The 21,139-nt window shown below is 32.6% G+C and overlaps 1 protein-coding gene across 4 annotated transcripts; it reads left to right on the top strand.

Annotated features, from left to right (window-relative positions):
• Positions 1-857: 857 nt before the first annotated feature.
• Positions 858-20,906, top strand: LOC127739284 (ankyrin repeat domain-containing protein 50-like). 4 transcript variants are annotated; one of them, XM_052250945.1, is made up of 5 exons: positions 858-1,129; positions 1,338-1,567; positions 12,519-12,813; positions 17,243-19,566; positions 19,864-20,906. In XM_052250945.1, the coding sequence occupies exons 1-5, from the start codon at positions 913-915 to the stop codon at positions 20,617-20,619; spliced, it is 3,822 nt and encodes a 1,273-aa protein (XP_052106905.1). In that variant the 5' UTR covers positions 858-912; the 3' UTR covers positions 20,620-20,906. The 4 variants fall into 4 exon arrangements, with proteins under 4 accessions (XP_052106905.1, XP_052106907.1, XP_052106906.1 ...); XM_052250947.1 differs by having other exon boundaries at positions 17,243-20,160; positions 20,557-20,906; XM_052250946.1 differs by having other exon boundaries at positions 17,243-20,160; positions 20,458-20,906.
• The last annotated feature ends 233 nt before the right edge of the window (positions 20,907-21,139 follow it).

Genomic DNA, 21,139 nt, shown 5'->3' with positions numbered 1-21,139 from the left:
GAAAATTATGCATATGACATTTTATAAAAACTTCGCTGCAGCCGATATGTCTGCAATCGCATTTTAAGACGAAGCATGAACTTGATTTTTATGTGGCATGAATAGCAGCTGTTGTTAAGAAGCATTCAGTAGAGTGAAGGCGTAATATCAGGTTAAGGAAGTAACAAACAAGAATCAGTCATTTAGATAATTGTATATATTTAATACATGAATAAATAGAATTAATTTTATATTCTCACGTACAACTTGTTTAACACATCCATACATTGTGCATGCACCCATATTGTAAGTTGATTGATGAAAATAAAATACTAAAATTCCCTAAACATAATCAAATAATTGACTTGATGTTTTTTAAATGTACAAGCAAATGATTGCATTGAAATATATGAAGCTGACATTTAAACCTATCATCTTGCAAATATATTTTAAAATAAGGAGAGCACAATTTTATTAATTGACCACCTAGTCAACAAATAGAATACAGTGTCACTAAAATTTCTTTCAAAAAATCAATTGTAGAGTTGCAAGAAAAAGCATTTTGCCGAAAAGATTCATCATTGTGAGTTTAACACATTGTAGTTAAGCGTAGGTAGATTATCATTGTTCAGTTTGCTTGTACAAAGTTACATTTAAATGACATATTTATTCAAGAGAAAAAGAGATTTATTCAGGTAACACCAGTATCAAAATTTATCTTAAATTCAATTATGTTTTTTTTCGTAAATTTACCAGATAACATAGTGGTTTTCTTCATACAACAACCAAGATTTAAACCAGCTTGAAATGCCATATATTTGGCAATATAACTATATACATGTATAACTAACAATTGGTTTTGACCGTTTCAGTGACAATCTGTTGTTGACTTAAATATGGAATATTTAGCAAAGAAATAAAGGAAACTTAAGTATGGGGTCTCTTTCTGTAGAGGAAGAAAACTATGTTCGAATGAGTTTATTACTAACAGGAATTTCTCCACGTGCCGCTAGAACCTTCTTTGATAGTGAATTTGCTCCAGCATGTTTGGATGCGACAATAAAGAAAGAGTATAACAAATTGCTCGACTTGAAGAAGAAACATAGAATCAACCAATCACAGTGGAACCATCTGTTTCCAAGATTTCCTGGTAAGAACAGAATATTGAATAAAAACTAAAATACCCTTTTCAAGATTTTTAAGATTCCAAGTTAATATATAGAAAACCTTGCTGTTCCAGATTCTAAAACTTTTGATGTGTCTTAAGTATCTGATTTATTTTCCTGATGACTCGACTTTAAGATTCTGATTCTTCTTAAACTTTTGATGTGACTTTTACTTTCAGCTATTTTTCCCAGGTGTTCCAGATTCTAAATCTTTTGATGTGACGTTGATGACAACATTACTGAGGAATTTGATTCCCTTAAACCCTCCCCTTTGTGGATTTGACTGTTTACCTACTATCATGGAAACCACCCAAGCTGCAGACTTGGCAAGAATAAAACACTACAGAATTTTTTTAGCTCATTTGGAAGATGGCAAAATAGACACTTCAGTTTTCAACACAGCCTGGACTGATATAACTGGAGTATGTATTTAAAATTTTCATTTTACTGAATATATGTAATTAAGTCACCTGATGGAGGACATTTGTATAGACACCTTATACAATTGTATTTGCCATTAAATAAAGGCAATCGAAACTATTTCAGGACATGACCTTTTTTAACCAAACTGGATGCCCCACCTAAATGGTCATGGATGAGTGCCGAACCAAGCACATGTTGTATACTATGCCTAGGTGCGACCATTTGATCTTCTGAGGATTTATGCGCCATTAAATAAAGGCAACAGTAGTATACCGCTGTTCAATAGTCATAAATCGATTAAGCGAAAACAAATCCGGGTCACAACCAAAACCGAGGGAAACACATTAACACATGTATGAGACTTATTTTCCGTCAGGTACTGAATACTAGGTATTCCGGGCACTCTGCATCATACCAGATGCCAAATGATATATTTTCATTAGTTAAAGGAACTAAGAAGGCTTGCCTATGCTGTGAAGTGACACTTTATTTGAAATGCAGAATTGCTACTCTTGTCTTAAATGTGCCAACATTCTTGCATTATGGTGGATTGATGTGCATCTGCTGAATAATGCCAAACTTTGCATCTCTGAAATTTATTACTAGAATTGCAATCTGCATTTATATTTGAAAAAGCAGGAATAAACTGCTTTCATGTGAAACTTTTCGAATAATAACCAACATATTTTAGCCTAAAACATTTCATTATACGCAAGGATTTGATGTCTTCTTTATTAACATTTATCTAAAATTTTAACCACAACCCTATTATTATTCATATTAGATAAAATGTTGTTTTTCTCTATAATGAAAATAATTTTCCAATAAGTAACCAAGACAGTGTAATAGGTATTATTTTTAAGTATGATATATATTAAACATAATTCAACCGAACACCTTCAGAAAATCCCTTATATAAAATCATTGCATCTTGCTTGTTTGGATGATTAAAAAAGTGCTTATTTTATTCTGTAACATTAATAAAGCCACGACACCATACGCCTAACTGAAAAATTCTGAAAAAGATTAAATTTAAGGGTTGTTAAATATTTGTGTTCATCCATTATTGATCATGAAATCTGCTTCATCAGGTTCTAAATCCATGAGTCGAGTCAACTGCTCGTTTAAAAAAATATGTTGAGTCCTAAGTTCAAATTATCAAAATAGGTTTCGCTGTATTTTAATATATTCCCATGTTTGCATTTTGAAAGCAAGGATAACTTTCATTGTTTTACTTGTTATTTGTTTACTTGAATAGAAAGCGAAAGGGTGTGTCAATTCGCATTTTAAACATGAATAGGTATAAAAACAATTATGTCAGTAATAAGCACCCTTAAAGTCAAATTCCAGCATGTTCGATTACAAAATGTGCCAACACTTGTCTGATTTCCCATTTGCTATAACAGTCTACCGTAAAATGCCTTCAATAGAAGACCAAGATCTTGTAAGATTGTTTGCATTTATTACATTAGTTGCTGATCATACCGGTAAATCTTCTCGAAATAAACATTTGTACCTCTAATTATTGACATAAGTAATCAATTCAAATAACATAAACAACCATTTAAATTTCGATTCATCTCCCCATTTAGTAAGTGTTCTACTACTTATCTGTCAGTGCTTCTAACTGCCTTCCTTACTATTATAAAAAAAAACTTATTAACTTTTGTAATAAAGTTTATGAAAATAATGGTATTAATTATTCATGGATTGTTAAATTTTCTTAAGAGGTTTTAGATAAAATACATGCTTTTGATGGTTCTTTTAATTCTGTTGACAGTTATGATTTTTCTACTCTCTACACTACACTTCCACACAATCTTATCATGAAAAAGTTTTTATATTTAATTGAATGGTCTTTTGAAAATTCTTATTGCAAATGTATTTGCAGTAACTCGTTAAAAGCCTTTTTCTGTAACGAAAAAGGAAAGTATGCTAGATACACTTACTGGAAATGTGAAGATATGATTGAAGCTTTTAATTTTCTCCTGGACAACATATAGGTACGTTTCGGCAAAAAAAGTGTATCTACTTAGATTAGACATTCCCATGGCACTTTTTTTGCCCCTTTAATAGCAGATTTATTACTGTATGGCTATGCATCGCAGTTTATGGCCAAACTCAGTAAAACACGTTACTGTTATATTTGGTTGACACGTTCAACAGTACCTACCATTATCTTGATGATACTTTTCGTTAAATAATCAAGAGTTCTCTAGTTCTACTACCGAAATTTACCTAAAGATAAATCTAACATAAACAGCAGTATTTGTCCTTTTCTATGATTAGACATTTCAATTTCTAAAAGGAAACTGCCTGTCGATACTTTAATTTTGGCCTTGCACAAGTCATGCCTTATTTGACTGTCCATGGCGTTAAATCCCTTGAATGTGTTTTAATTGATTGTAGTCTCTGATGCCTGATTTTTTATTGTTAATTGTTTTTGGCTTTGAACTAGCTTTGAACTAGCTTTCAGTAACTGCAAGTACTCTTTAATCGTACTTTTGTGTTAATTTGACCTGTTGACACAATTTGTAATGCTAACTGTAATTCAACGTCTACTTATTATGTGTTATATCTCGTCTAACTATTTTTTTATATGTACCACCTTTGATAAGTATTGGGTATGACGATATATTTTCACTTCTGTGCTCGTACTGTGAAAAACAAATCTATTAATTTTGTAAAAGATGTTTACCTTCGCTCTCCTAACAAAAAAAATATTATATTTAAATTTACCTGTGAACGTTGTTTTATTAAGCGCCACTTTTTTTTGTCTTTTTGACACTGTTCCTACATCTTTTTTTTATTTATTAAGGTTGTATTTAAATTGTTTCGTACACTACCAAAAATTATATCACACATTTATTATAGATTTCTACCCTACTGAAAGGCTACATGATAAAAAAAGTAATGTTCTACTTTTGGTAAATTCAGTACTGATTGCAAATTTCGTAACAAATTTAAGAGTTTCAAATTTTGGCATTATTCAGCAGATGCACATCAAGCCACCATTCTGTAAAAATGTTGGCACATTTAAGACTGGAGTAGCAATTCTGCATTTCACAAAGTAAGTGTCACGTCACAGCATAGCCAAGGCTTTTTAGTTCCTTTAACTAATGAAAATATATTATTTGACATCTGGTGTGATGCAGAGTCCCCGGAGTACCTAGTACTCAGTACCTGACGGAAAATAAGTCTCATACAAGTGTAAATGTGTTTCCCTCGGTTTTGGTTTGTGACCCGGATTTATTTTCGCTTAATCGATTTATGACTATTGAACAGCGGAATACTACTGTTGCCTTTACTTAATGGCACATAAATCCTCAGAAGATCAAATGGTCGCATCTAGGAGTAGTATTCAACATGTGCTTGATTCGGCACTCATCCATGACCAGCTAGGCGGAGCATCCAGTTTGGTTAAAAAAAGGTCATGTCCTGAAATCGTTTCGTTTTGTTGACAATGATACATAAATTAACAAAGGACTACTAGCAGTTACTGACATGCCAGCACCAGACCTCAATTAAACTGATTGAAAGATTATGTATTCATCATATGAAAATCAAGCACAATCCGTCCCGTTAGGGATTTAGTATCATACCATCATAAAATGTATAAGAAGAACATAACCCGTATCATGCCAACAACTGGTATTAGAATAAATGTGTTTATTTCCGATGCAAAGACCCTATGAGTGAATAAATATTAATACCAAAATATGGAACGGAGACCCAGTTATTTCCCCCATTACTTCAATGCAATTTTATCCAAATTGAATGGCAGTTTTTTATTCCCTATATTAGACTGCAAAATTTCAATTACTTTTTCATACTAGTAGCCCCCTCCATGGTTTCTTGGAGAATTCTTTAAGGGTCATGACCGGCATTTAAGAGAGCAATACTAGTTAGAGTATAAAAAGGGTAATTTTATTAACTTCCTGATTAAAATCGAAAATAAAATTTGGACCATTTACGCAGACAATCATCCACCCTATACATTTCAGAATCACTTAAAATTTAACAGAAGTTGAAAGTATAATGAAAACCTTTTGGATATACGACAAATTTAAGCATCTTTTCATAATTTTCATCTCGGTACAATATACCATTTAAAAGTTGATTTCTTAAGGGACTTCGTTCGTCGGTACTGGACTGGTATCCTGTAACTGGGGTCCTATTCCTATCAGATCTCATGATCATCTAAAAAAGAAGAAAAAATTATCTTCAATAAAACAATTTGTTTTATGTCTAAGTCTTTGTTTTGTGGATTTTAAAGCCAGAAACAAGAGGCCACCCCTTCACTCCAAAAAGAGCATATTTTCAGCCAAAATTTAATTTTGACCAAAGAAGTCTCAAAATAATTTTTCCTTATCCCATTCAATTTGCCAGCTCTAAATATATATAAAAGCATGTTCTCTGTATTACGAGCAGCAAAAACCTAATTTTAGCTTCAGAGATTTGCAAATTTATGTAAAATGAGATATCTTTGATATATGTATACCATGGCTTAAATTTCTATTTCTCGTCAACTTCCACCAAAGAAAAAGAAAATCAGGCATGGATATGTAAAGAGTACTAGTAAAATGCATACGTAATCAGTTTCAGAATTCAATATTTACATGAAAACCTAATGAAAGAGTGTATTGGGCTTTGTTACAATATGATATAATTTGGGTGCGTTTCTTTAGAAACGATAAATATGCTATAATTTGCCTTTTTTTTTTTTTGCCAAAATTGAATATTGTATGAAAGAAAGAGTCACATCAGCAAGTCTTGCAACAAAAAACTTATTCTCATATTTAGAAAAAGAAAAATCCTCTCTAAATATTGACTATTTTGACCAAAATTATCAAAATTTAGCAGATTTTTTATTAACCATCTCATATAAAATTGCACATTACAGGTAAACTATGACTTTTAATTACAAAACTAGGACTGTATGGCCCTAACAATATATCAAGCTTATCACAGAATTGATCAGTTTTATTGGTGGCTATATTTTGTGGTCTAAAATTTTCTTTTTGAATCATTTTGTTTGTTCGGTATCAAATTACGCACATTTTATACAGTTAAAATGTTAATAATAAGGGTCAACTGTACTTTTAAAGAAAAAATGAAATAAAACTGCACTATCTAACACTGTCTGTTAAAAAAAAACCTTTGCAGCCACTATTAAGAAGTTTAAACTATATATCTGCTCAAAAATAAGGAAAATCAAGTATTTCTTTAATATAATTACATAATAGCCTGTAATATGACACCAATATAATATTACCAATACACCGATAAATAAAAAAAAAATCTTTCTAATTCTGCAATATTTTGCCAATGTCTATCAAATTAACCACAATTTGAAGATTTGTGTTGCTTAATTCCTTCATGTGTACTTTACCATTCACAGGAACGGGGACCCAATTATTTCCCCCATTACTTCAATGCAATTTTATCCAAATTGAGGGGCAGATTTTTTATTCCCTATAATAGACTGCAAAATTTCAATTACTTCATATACTAGTAGCCCCCTCCATGGTTTCTTGGAGAATTCTTGAAGGGTCATGACCGGCATTTAAAAGAGCAATACTAGTTTGAGTATAAAAAGGGTAATTTTATTAACCTCCTGGTTAAAATCGAAAATAAAATTTGGACCATTTACTCAGACAATCATCCATCCTATACATTTCAGAATCACTTAAAATTTAACAGAAGTTGAAAGTTTAATGAAAACCCTATGGATATATTACAAATTTAAGCATCTTTACATAATTTTCATCTCGGTACAATATCCCATTTAAAAGTTGGTAGATTTATTAAGGGACATCATTCGTAGGTACTGGACTGGTATCCTGTCACTGGGATCATATTCCATATGCCAAACACATTGTTACATACACGAGCGAATCGAACAAGTTGAGATATATAAACACCATAAGATGGTGACAAGGGAACGTCACTATCTAAAAATTGATAATTAACAATAGGAAATGAAAAATCATCTCCTTTATCATAAATTTTGGTATTTAGCTTCCCGTTAAAGATACAGATATCACGATTCAGGAAAGGGCAGTGTTCATTGTTAGTATTAGCTTTATTTAAAAGTCGGTTCAGCAGGATAAATCTATTTAGTGTACATACTGAACTCGTCCTTATTGAGAGCCAATATATCATCCAAATATCTAAAAGTGTTATTAAGTTTTTGTATCAGATGTTGTTGCGATGGGTTTGCTGATTTTAGTCATAAATTGTAACTCATAACAATACAGAAACAGGTCCGTAAAAAGTGGTGCAGAGTTAGTCCCCATTGGAATTCCGATAATTTGACGATATACGGAATCTCCATAACGAACAAAAATGTTATCTAGTAAAATTTCATAGGCAGTTATAGTATCAAAGCAGGTCCAACTGACATAGTTCTTTTGTTTGTTGTTACTAAAAAATTACATGAAAGAGTTTGAACATATATATATTCGCATTCTGACTTTTTAAATAGCCATTTCGTTAGGTGCGTGAATTTTTTCTTAGTAAGATTATGAGGCAAAGTGGTATATAGGGTATAAAAATCAAAACTTTGAACCAATATAGGCATGCAATTTATCAAGTTCGAACTTTCATTCTATTTGGTTCTGCTTGTAAAGAGATAGCTATAAGTTCATGTTTGTTACAGATGTCATTTTTCGAAAATGGAGTAAGTTGGAATGTTGGTGAATTCGTGATTTCCTTTAGTAGTACCTCAATTTAAAATTTACGTCAAACAATGATGATATTATTAGCAGCTTTGGTATTACTGCAATTTCACGACGTAGGTGTATTGTCACTGATATTAACATCTTTACACACTTCGCTTTAATTAAACACATATTTCCGGGTAGATATTTTGTAAACATAACAAATAAGAGGGAGTTCAGTTTTATCAAAATAGGAATTTGTTCTTTAACAGAATGATCATTAAAAAATACCGGCAATATTTACAAAATCAAAACCTTTATTGACATATTTGATTTTAATAAAATGTTTTTTTATAATCTTCAGGACGATCAATTTTTGGAAACAGCTTAGAATAACAATATGCAATTATAATTTGGACGATTTCATACTTACGACTGCAATATGGAATTGTGTTGCAATCGTATACAATTTGATGTAATTTATTAACAGGTAAAGAACAGAGCTTGGTGAACAGATACTGTCTGCCGTTTTTTTTTTTTAATAGTAATTAGGTCCGAAATATTTGTATTGTTGGTACGAAATTTTCTTTGATTGCGATTTTACGCGCATAAGAATGGTTTATACAAACAGTTTTAGAAACTATATCCAAAATGTTAACAGAATCGGTTCTTGATATATTACCAATGCCCATAATATTATCATTGAGACCGAGACGATAGACTGTCTGTAATTTTTTAATCCATTTTTTAATCCAATGTAATTCAATTATTCTCATTGATCGTACAAACTTTAAATGTGATTCACCAGACTGCCTATGGGAACTGTGCGCCTCTCCTTGTTGACCTCTTCTTATTTTCTTATGAGTCTGGGTTCCTTCAGACACTTGTCAAAAACAAGAAGATCAAAGAAGCCAGATCATTTAATTTCACATTCAGATATATTGACGATGTTCGTTCCATTAAAAATCCAAACGTTTCTGATTGGGTTCTATTAATATATCCTCCAGAACTAAAAATTAAAGAAATAACAGACAAGGCTTCCTTTGCCTCATTTGTAGACCTATACCTGAATTTGACATAAGCGGTCATCTCAGTACCAGAATCTATGACAAACGAGACGATTTTATTTTGAAATTATCAATTTCCCCCACCTTAGCAGCAATATACCAACTGCACCTGCATATGGCATATACATTTCCCAACTCATTCGGTATTCAAGAGCTTGCAGCTGCTACTCAGACTTTGTAAAACGTCACCAGTGTCTGAGCAGAAAGTTGATGAACCAAGAGTATGTCAAAGAACGTCTCGTCCTTTTTCTAAAAAAGTATATCGGATGATACCAAGACCTTGTTGATAAATATTCCGTATCAACTTCACAAATAATACACGACGGTCTTGAAGTATAGATTCTAGGTACTGACGTTCTTTATCATCTTCATAACGTGCTTTTTTATTCTTTTATTTGTGTTTGCAAATAAATATTTTTACTGTTTAATCTGTTTTTGGTAATATTTGACGTGGCTCGGTAATTATACATCTCGTCATTGTGTCATTGTGCTATAGTAAATTTTTGTATTCTTGTCTTTCATTTTTGCTAATGTTCTTTTTTTTGTCTTTTTTTTTTTGTTGACATATTTTTTTTTATAGTGATTAAGATTATAACACAATGTTGACTGCTGTACCCCTATTTTTGACATTTTTACCTATTATGTCTGTTTGCTTTGTTCACACATCGTTGCCAATATAATGGAATTTCATGCGACTGTCATACAAGTGAGAGGTTTAGCAAGCTATAATACCAGGTTTAATCCACCATTTTCTACACAATAAAATGCCTGTACCAAGTCAGGAATATACAGTTGTAATCCATTCGTTTGATGTGTTTGAGATTTTGATTTTGCCATTTGATTAGCGACTTTCCGTTTTTAATTTTCCTCGGAGTTCGGTATTTGGGTTGAACTTTTAAATATTTAATAGGATGATAGTGCTTATTAAGGTGTTGATAAATGATACTTTTGAATTTATGGGGTCTTTTAAAACGACAAAGGTGTTCTTGCGTGCGTTTAAGGTTCATGTGGACCCTTTGCCTAAAATGGCTGCATTTTCACCTCAAAATTTACTCTGAGGACAGACAAACCTGCGCATCTGGAAAAGTTTTAAGGCATAGCATGCCCTAGATAAATAAACTTCTAATGCATTGTATGTTTTAGAAAATTTAAAACTTAACTGGATTTAGCAGTGCACTTTTTTTCGTCCCTGCAGAAGATGATAAAATTAACAAACAGTTGAGTTTCACTTGATATGGGCCACTCAGGTACACAGTTTAAATCACCAATTATTGTCAGGTATCTATTGTCCATCTATTGTCCATGTCAATCAAAACAGTTCACTTCAATTATTACCTGTGGGGAAGTTCTCAAACATCTTTCCCAACTTTGTTTATTTTGGCACCTTCTGGTGGAATGAAAAAAAGTGCACTGAAAAATCCGGTTAAGTTTTTAATTTTCTAAAACACAAAATATATTTGAATTTTATTTATCTAGGGCATGCTATGCCTTAAAACTTTTCCAGATGCACAGGTTTGTCTGTACTCAGAGTAAATTTTGAGGTGAAAATGCAGCCATTTTAGACGAAGGGTCCACATGAACCTTAAATAAATAGCGTCCAGTTTCACCTACGTACTGAATACTGCATCCCAGTTTGTTTCATGTTAGTGAACAGTAGATAAAACTGTTATTTTTTTCAATTTATATCAGTTTCAAAATTTAAGGAAAATGTGCGACCAATAAACGTGGACCTTACCGTATTGTTGGTGGAAAGACGGGAACATGTAAGTCGTTTTTGGCATGACAATTATCGATAGAAGGATAACCAAGATTTTCATTATTAAAAATGTTAGCGATAATAGTATTTTTAGATAAGCGATTTTGAAGATTGAGACGTGTCGATACCCTTTGAACGAGTTTGGTATTTAGTATTTTTCCGTTTCTGAGTTTTATTTTTTGTTTTTTGTCATTCGTTATCAAGTATAAACCTATTCAAGTACACCTTTGTGTGCTCTCCACTTCAGTAACCAGCATGATATTTAAAAAAAATAATTAAAGGTCCTCCTGACTTTCAAACCATACCTTACCAGACAACATGGACAAACAAGCGTAAATCAATGTATAAAATGTTTTTGGGGCCCTTTATAGCTTGCTTTTCGGTGTGAGCCAAGAATCCGTGTTGAAGACCGTACTTTGACCTATAATGGTTTACTTTTATAAATTTTGACTTGGATGGAGAGTTGTCTCATTGGCACTCATACCACATCTTCTTATATCTATATAATAAATAAATTGTGTAATAAAGTCCATGGACCCTCCTCAAAAAATATTCTTTTTCCACAAAGTGTAACGAAATAACAAATATTATTATTGTGTAATAGACACCTCCTTCAGGTATATTTACAATATGGCACGTGACTTAGTATATTTGTTGTTTTGAAACTATACAACAGTATGATGAAAACTCTGTAACACGCAGATGCACAGAAGGGTCATAACCTAAACTATTATCCATCAAATTGATAATTTAAAATTACATAAAATTATCGATACTAGTGTTCGAACTCCTCAAAATTGAATCTTGTATAAATTTCTTATCCCATATTAATTTATGTGGCATATATGGATATGATATTAAATAAGTAAGCTTGTAAACGCACACACAAACACACACACATTTACACACATTTTTACTTAACAAACCTGGCTTCAAATACTTGTACTCAAGTATTTATATGTATACCTTGTAATTCTACACCAAAGACAAAATAAAACATATTCAAGCAATTCGGGTATAGAAATGTAAAATTTATTCATTTTGATTTTTCTTTTTTTTTTCCATATCCAAATGGCTGCAATTTGAATTCATTGAAAATCTAAATATTTATCTAAAACAAAACAAACAAATAACCTAAACCGAATTCAAGCTAGAATATTTATTTTTTTTAACTAAATTCATGATATACTAGTACTTGTGTTTATTTTTTTTTCTTCTATCTTTTCCAACGTCTTCTTGGATTTAAAAGTAAATGTAAACTATTAAAGTGCACGGAGTGTTACGGCAAACCTCTCTATTTAGCATACCTATAGCAATAAAGCACGACTCGAACTGCCAAGCCTGTCAGTATACGTATTTGATATTTCAAATAAACAAATTTAATTTTGATTTATTTAAATTTTGACAATAGATATTGTATGCAACTATCAATTAAAAGTGAAAAGTATCATCCTATATTTTGCAGGCCATAGATAGATTAGGTGGGCAGCAGATGAAGCAAGAGTGTGATCAACTGAAAGCTAAACCTTTAGATCAAACCAATCAAGAAATAATGATAGACATCAAACGACTAATGAAATCAGTAAGAAATCTGAAACGCTCACATATTGATATGAGAAAATCCCATGATCTATTACAAGAAAACCATAAAAAAGTTAAGAAATCTCATGAATTGTTACAAGACGACCATAGAAAAGTGACAAAAGAAATGGAAATAATGAAAACCTCCCAGCAGGATACAGTACCATGGAATACTAGAGGTAAACAGTTAGAGAAATTGTATCAAGAGGTCAGATCACATGTGATTCAAAAATGTAATAATTCTTAGACGTCATAACTTGAACCTTGAAAAGTAAGAGGTTAAAATTCTGTAGACATATTAAAAGCTTGGTGTGTTGAAAGTTTACTCCTCAGAGAGGTAATTTCTCATACCTGAATAGGTCAAAAGTCATTACTCAGAGGTGTCGTTGATATCAAGAAAAGACAAGTTAAATTTTCATGATTTTAGAATTGAGAATGGAAATGGGGAATGTGTCAAAGAGACAACAACCCGACCAAAGAGCAGAAAACAGTTGTTTGTTCTGTTTAATGAGTGCCTGACTGGTCTACTCGTCTAAAATTAATGGTATGTTTATCCCTTGTCAGGATAGTATATTTCACAAAGCCTTGTTAATCTCATGTTAATTTTCAAAAAATATGCTTGATCCTCCATAACTTAACATGACAGGAAAACAACAAAATTTTGGCCGTAGATTTGTTGTCAATGTCTTGCTGGTCTAACCGTCTGAAATACATGGTATGTTCATCCTTTGAAAATATGTTACATTCTAGCATATTTCATTAAGCTCAACGTTTTAAGAATTATGCTTGATCCTCAATAACTAAACATGACAGCAAAACAAAATTTGGTATGTAGATTTATTGTAACAAGTATATAGGCATCTGAAATATTCAACATGGCCCTGCTTGCATTTCAAATTTTCAGTGGTCAGGGTATAACTTTTTAGGATAAGGTCTGATCCACTTGCTGTTCGGTGTGAGCCAATGCTCCGTGTTGAAGGCCGTACCTTGACCTATAATGGTTATAAATTGATACTTGGATGGAGAGTTGTCTCATTGGCACTCATACCACATCTTCCTATATCTATGAATTCATTGATATGTAAATTGGTTGCTACAAATAAAGATTCTCTGGCAAATATCATTGACTTACTCCAATGATCAGGTCTAATACTTGGACTAGCCTTTCTTGTAGGGTAAAACATTGTCAAAAACTGGCTTATAGCATGGTGATGTTGGGCTGGTGGGTGGGCGGGATTTCAGGGAATTTGATATTACCATTTTTCACCCTAGATCCCTAAGACTTGACCAAAGAATGTACACATGTTAAATTTTTGCACTTACTATTATGGAATTATTTAAAGAATTTTATTCACATATTTCTGGACTTGGAAACTTAGTTATTTTCCCGCAAAATTTATAACGTACATTTTACAATGATTAGTCACAAATAATACCGGCTCTCTCTGGCTCATATTTAGAAATATAGGTATTGATATCTAATCATATTCCAAAAGTTTTAAAGTTGAATTTGTGATCACGTTGGTTCTGATCTAAATAATTCATCTGGATATATCACTCACCTGTCATGTCTGCGCTTGTGAATATGAATCCTGCTTATGGCTTACGGTATGGCAATTTCTATGCTGACAATAATTGATTATGAGTGTCGGTTTTCCTGCTGAAGTTGGTGGTACTCCAGCCTCCAAAACCAACATAAAACGATTGCTATCATATAGCAAAGTGTACTGAAAGTGGCTTTACATATTAACAATCAATCAATCTAGTAAAGGTCAATTTATGTTAAGATAAAAAAAAAAACACAAATACGATACGATTGCCAAATAAGACAATTATCCACCAAAAACAAAAGAAACCATACTTTATTAAAAAAGTAATCATCAATCTGAAAGATTTAAGTTTACCTATATCATTTTAAGTTTTGGCTGACATTTCTAACAGGAGAGTTTTCCTATTATGATGTCCTTGTTAGAGGTCTGCTGCTCACACGGAAGCTATTAAATCAAGAGTTCAAGAGCTGAAGTTATATCATCCTTTCGTAAATTTTACGGACGCCATCACTAGTTGGTTGACCATTATGGAATATCTGTTTCACATATGACGACAGATATGTTCCAATTGTCGTAACTGTATCACGTCCCGAGTTCCCCGAATGTGACCTACCAACTTACCACAGAGTTTATACTTACATTACAACACGCTAACACGACGGGTGCAACATGTAGAGCAGGATCTGCTTACCCATCCGGAGCACCTGAGACCACTCCCAGTTTTTGGTTAGTTCGTGTTGCTTAGTCTTCAGTATTCTATGTTGTGATTTGTGTACTGCTGTTTGTATTTTTTTTTACCCATGTCGCTGTCAGTTTACTTTTTACTTATGAGTTTGAATGTCCCTTTGGTATCTTTCGCCTCTTTTTAGACGATCAAAATTATAAAGTATTTTCATTTTCTAACACTTTGTCTTTAATCCTGCTGGTGAACTATTTGTCCCCTATGGTATCATTAGCACGGTTGTCAATGATGCCTTGGTATTGGCATGGTTTATTACATACTTTCGTTAAATTCTCTATTATTAATTTAGATTTGAATACGAATCCTAGGTCCCAACTCCCTCAGGCGAAGCTGACCTTGAATGAATTAGGCTATTCTTTTCAGGTCCATTTTAGTTATGTAGCTACTCAAGTATTCAGGTTTTTGTACATCCTTGGCTTTCAGATTTTTGGTTTGAAGCGGTTCTGATGAAGGTTTATCAAGAAAAGCGCTTCGGATGTAACAACTTTATCTAGTGTCATTTTCAGGTTTTTTTCACACAAAAAAGTTGTTTAACACCACCACTTGTTCGGATTTGGCTATTTTTTTAAGCCCTTTTTAAATGACCGCACAATTTTTTGCGTACGTATTATGTTAAGGCGATGTCTGCGTCATCGTCCGAAGACATTTTGGTTAGCATACAATAACTTAAGTATAAGTGTATGGATCTGTATGAAATTTTAGCACAAGGTTCCATACCACAATAGGAGGGTTGGGATTTATTTGGAAGTTATTGTCATAGCTGTTTTGTAATAAGGGGCCAGAAAGGGGCCAGAAAGGGGCCAAGAACAATTATTTGTCTGGTTTCAAGACAATAACTTGAGTTTAAGTGCAATTAACTCTATCAAATTTTAACACAAGGTTTCATATCACAAAAAAAAAAGGTTAATTTTGGGGGTTATTGTCGTAGCTGTTTCGTAATTAGGGACCAAGACAGAGCCAAAACAAGCATTTTTGCATGATTCAGGATAATAATTTGTATATAGGAGTATATATTTCTATGAAATTTTACCACAAGATTTCATACTTCAAAAGGAATGTTTGGATTGATTTTTTAGGGGTCATAGCCCAAACCTTTTAAACAGGGGTCGAAAAGGGACCAAAACAATTATTTTTCTGGTTTGCAGGCAATGAATTGAGTGTAAGTGTATGGATTTCTATATAATTTTAGCATAAGGTTTCATATCACAATAGGAAGGTTGGACCATGTGTAGTTTGTTGTTTTTTGTCTGTTTTGGACATCTTTTGTATGGTCTACTCTCGAAGACTATTTGCTGATCTAAAAAAGCCTTTGTGTTTTTGTTTGCTGTCACAGTGAAATATATATCGTTTAATTTATAACTAGTTACATCAATTTCATTTGCATAAATGAAATAGTTTGAATACACTGTAGTGTACCATATCCCGTAGAAAAATTGGTAAAATAAAAGAAATTCATTGTTCAATACTCTTTTTCTAGGTCATTGATTTAAACATTAAAGATAACAGGAAGATAATTTAAATATAAAAAGTGATTAAACATGGCAGTCTTATAGGAAGATCTTTCTCGTAGTATATGCAGATTCAAAACATTCAAACAAGGTGAAAAAAAAATCAAAAAATCAATTGATGACAAAATACCAAAAGAATGCAAATGAAATCTAAATATTTCAACAAAAAGGAGCGTCGATGAAAGAAATCCATTGTTCAATACTCTTTTTCTAGGTCATTGATTTTAACATGAAAGATAACAGGAAGATAATTTAAATATAAAAAGTGATTAATCGAATAGCAGTCTTATAGGAAGATCTTTCTCGTAGTATATGCAGATTCAAAACATTCAAACAAGGTGAAAAAAAATCAAAAAATCAATTGATGACAAAATACCAAAAGAATGCAAATGAAATCTAAATATTTCAACAAAAAGGAGCGTCGATGAAAGAAATCCATTGTTCAATACTCTTTTTCTAGGTCATTGATTTTAACATGAAAGATAACAGGAAGATAATTTAAATATAAAAAGTGATTAATCGAATAGCAGTCTTATAGGAAGATCTTTCTCGTAGTATATGTAGATTCAAAACATTCAAACAAGGTGAAAAAAATCAAAAAATCAATTGATGACAAAATACCAAAAGAATGCAAATGAAATCTAAATATTTCAACAAAAAGGAGCGTCGATAATGAAAATATATTTAAAGTATAGAAAAACATTGGTATAGTTGATCAACTCATCATTTATTTTATGAACGATTATTTGGAGATGACTTATTATACTAAAATATCTATGCTAATCATATTCCTTAATTTATATTTCAGCAAGAAATGAAGAAACACTCATAAACTGGAAGGATAATGATGATAAGATGTTCATAACGACAAGAGCTGCCAAGCATATTCTCAAATGTATACAGGAAAACTGTTGTGTAACTATTACTGCTAGTTCTGGTGTAGGAAAAACAGCAACACTCCGACACGTGGCTTTACAGATGGTAAATGAGGAGTATGATGTGCTTATGGTGACAGATCCAGGTGACATTGTGAATTATAACAATCCAAATAAGAAGACTTTGTTTGTTTTTGATGATTTGTGTGGAAACTTTTCTGTTGAACAAAGTGATATCAAAAGTTGGGACCCAGTCATGGAGAATATAAAAATTCTTGACAAAAAACAAACAAAAATACTTGCAGCATGTCGGTTACAAGTGTATCGAGACGAAAAGTTTGAATCGTTATCAATTTTTAAATCATGTGTATGTAACCTGTTATCAGAAAACATGTGTTTGTCAAAAACTGAAAAACAGTCAATAGCAGACTTATATCTGAAAACTAAAGCCGCAGAAATTACCGACTATTGCAATTTATATGATTGTTTTCCGCTATTATGTAAACTGTACCATGATAGTCCTAAACTTGATATCAAAGATTTCTTTCAGAATCCGTTTTCAGTTTATGAAGCAGAAATCATCAATCTACGTAGGAAAGGACATCACACTGAATATTGTGCTTTGGCTTTATGCGTCATGTTTAACAACAAGTTGAGGGAAGAAATTTTCACAGCAGAGGTTAATGAAGCAACCAAGATTATTATAGAGAACACATGTGAGGCATGTAGATTAGACAGGGGAACATCAAGACTTGTATTACATGATGGTCTTGAATCACTTAAAGACACGTTCATTAAACAAGAACAAAACATTTACAAGATTTTACATGATAAATTATTTGACTTTTTAGTATACTGCTTTGGACAGAAAATAATTCTTCACTTGATAAAAAATGCAGACAGTGGTTTGATCAAGGAAAGATTTTTATTAAAAAGAAAGGATGACATTGACCAGTTTATTACTGTAATACCTACAAAATATCATCAAATATTCATACAAAGAATTATTGATGACTGGTCAAAGGGGAAAGTACAAGATGTATTCAGTAACATCAATATGAAGATACCTCAATTCAGACAGAAATTTCTCTGCCATTTGAATACACTAGATATATCTTACCAGAGACAGCTGGCACATATCTGTGATAAACATAAACCATTAAAAAAACCTCTTAATTCGTATTCCTTTTTATCAGATGCTGAAGATGATACCTATGATACAGCTTTATTACAGTGTTGTTATATAGGAGATATTTCCCTGGTTCAGTGGTGTTGTAATCAGGATGTTGATGTAAAAATATGTACACATAGTGAATTGTCACCTGTAATGATAGCTTGTAAACATGGTCATACAGAAATAGCAAAGATGTTGTTAGACAGAGGAGCAGACTGTAATAATTGTGACATGTGGGGTCAGTCACCTGTAATGATAGCTTGTGAACATGGTCATACAGAAATAGTAAAAATTTTGTTAGAAAGAGGAGTAGACTATGATAAATGTAACTGGGTTGGTCAGTCACCTGTAATGAAGGCTTGTGAACATGGTCATACTGAAATAGTAAAGGGGTTGTTAGACAGAGGAGTAGACTATAATAAATGTGATAAATATGGTCATTCACCTGTAATGATGGTGTGTGAACATGGTCATACAGAAATAGTACAGATGTTATTAGACAAAGGAGTAGACTATAACAAATGTGACCTGTTCCGTGAGACACCTGCATGGAAGGCTTGTGAACATGGTCATACAGAAATACTAATGATGTTGTTAGACAGAGGAGTAGACTATGATAGATATAACTGGGTTGGTCAGTCATCTGTAATGATAGCTTGTAAAGATGGTCACACTGAAATAGTGAAGGTGCTGTTAGACAGAGGAGCAGACTATAATAAATGTGACCAGTTTGGTCAGTCACTTTTAGTTCAGGCTTGTGATCATGGTCATACTGAAATAGTAAAGATGTTGCTAGACAAAGGAGTAGACTGTAATAAATGTGATAATGATAGTCAGTCACCGGTAATGAAAGCTTGTGAAAATGGTCATACAGAAATAGTAAAGATGTTGTTACTCAGAGGAACTGATTGTAATAAATGTGACGGGAGGGATCAGTCACCTGTAATGAAGGCTTGTCAACATGGTCATATAGAAATAGTAAAGATGTTGCTAGACAAAGGAGCAGACTGTAATGATTGTGATAATGATGGTCGGTCACCGTTAATGAAAGCTTGTGAACATGGTCATACAGAAATAGTAAAGGTTATGCTAGACAAATGGTCGGACTGTAATAAAAGTGATAATGATGGTCGGTCACCTGTAATGAAAGCTTGTGAGGATGGTCATAAAGAAATAGTAAAAATGATGTTAGTCAGAGGAGCAGACTGTAATAAATTTGATAATGATGGTCGGTCACTTGTAATGAAGGCTTGTGAACATGGTCATACAGAAATAGTAAAGATGTTGCTAGACGAAGGAGCAGACTGTAATAAATGTGATAATGATGGTCGGTCACCTGTATCGAAAGCTTGTGAATATGATCATACAGAAATCGTAAAGATGTTGCTAGACAAAGGAGTAGACTGTAATAAATGTGATAATGATAGTCAGTCACCGGTAATGAAAGCTTGTGAAAATGGTCATACAGAAATAGTAAAGATGTTGTTACTCAGAGGAGCAGATTGTAATAAATGTGACGGGAGGGATCAGTCACCTGTAATGAAGGCTTGTCAACATGGTCATATAGAAATAGTAAAGATGTTGCTAGACAAAGGAGCAGACTGTAATGATTGTGATAATGATGGTCGGTCACCGTTAATGAAAGCTTGTGAACATGGTCATACAGAAATAGTAAAGGTTATGCTAGACAAATGGTCGGACTGTAATAAAAGTGATAATGATGGTCGGTCACCTGTAATGAAAGCTTGTGAGGATGGTCATAAAGAAATAGTAAAAATGATGTTAGTCAGAGGAGCAGACTGTAATAAATGTGATAATGATGGTCGGTCACTTGTAATGAAGGCTTGTGAACATGGTCATACAGAAATAGTAAAGATGTTGCTAGACGAAGGAGCAGACTGTAATAAATGTGATAATGATGGTCGGTCACCTGTATCGAAAGCTTGTGAATATGATCATACAGAAATCGTAAAGATGTTGATAGACAAAGGAGCAGACTGTAATAAATGTGACAAAGATGGTCAGTCACCGGTAATGAAGATTTGTGAAGATGGTCATACAGATATAGTAAAGATGCTGTTAGACAGAGGAGCAGACTGTAATAAATGTGACAGGAGAGTGAGTCACCTGAAATAAAATGTTGCTAGACAAAGGAGAAGATTGTTATAAATGTGATAAGGATGGTCGGTCACCTGCAATGAAAGTTTGTAGAGATGGTCATACAGAAATAGTTAAGATGTTGTTACACAGAGGAGAAGCTTGTAATAAATGTGACAAAGATGATCGGTCACCTGTAATGAAAGTTTGGGAGGATGGTCAAACGGATATAGTAAAGATGCTGATTGACAGATGAACAAATAAGGTTGTTATTGTTATGAATATTTATCTAGGCCTAATTTGTTTTGTGTACAAAGACAATAAAGATGGGTACATAATTGGGTTGTGACTTATTTATAATTGTTGTAATTGTGCAGTTTACAAATCACTGTAACAGTCGTAGATATTGATGGAATAATTGAACTTTCTGTTTGACTTGCATAATAATTCCAGAATAATCATAATCTACGATGCGTAATTTAAACTTCTACAATGTTCTAGAATTTTCCCTTCTACCGTTTTTTTTAGAAATTTCCCTTCTACAGTGATCTAGCATTTT

This window comes from Mytilus californianus, unplaced genomic scaffold, assembly GCF_021869535.1.
Source record: "Mytilus californianus isolate M0D057914Y unplaced genomic scaffold, xbMytCali1.0.p SCAF_4, whole genome shotgun sequence".
Taxonomy (NCBI): domain Eukaryota; kingdom Metazoa; phylum Mollusca; class Bivalvia; order Mytilida; family Mytilidae; genus Mytilus; species Mytilus californianus.
Note: the sequence above shows the minus strand (reverse complement) of the source record. Positions and strands in the feature narration are given on the sequence as shown.

Bases quoted from the DNA above. Each gene is read 5' to 3' on its own strand.
- LOC127739284 (XM_052250944.1), top strand. From the start codon at position 913: ATGGGGTCTCTTTCTGTAGAGGAAGAAAACTATGTTCGAATGAGTTTA. The intron at 1,130-1,337 runs GTAAGAACAGAA...TATTTTTCCCAG, and splicing joins TCTGTTTCCAAGATTTCCTG to GTGTTCCAGATTCTAAATCT. The intron at 1,568-12,518 runs GTATGTATTTAA...TATATTTTGCAG, and splicing joins CCTGGACTGATATAACTGGA to GCCATAGATAGATTAGGTGG.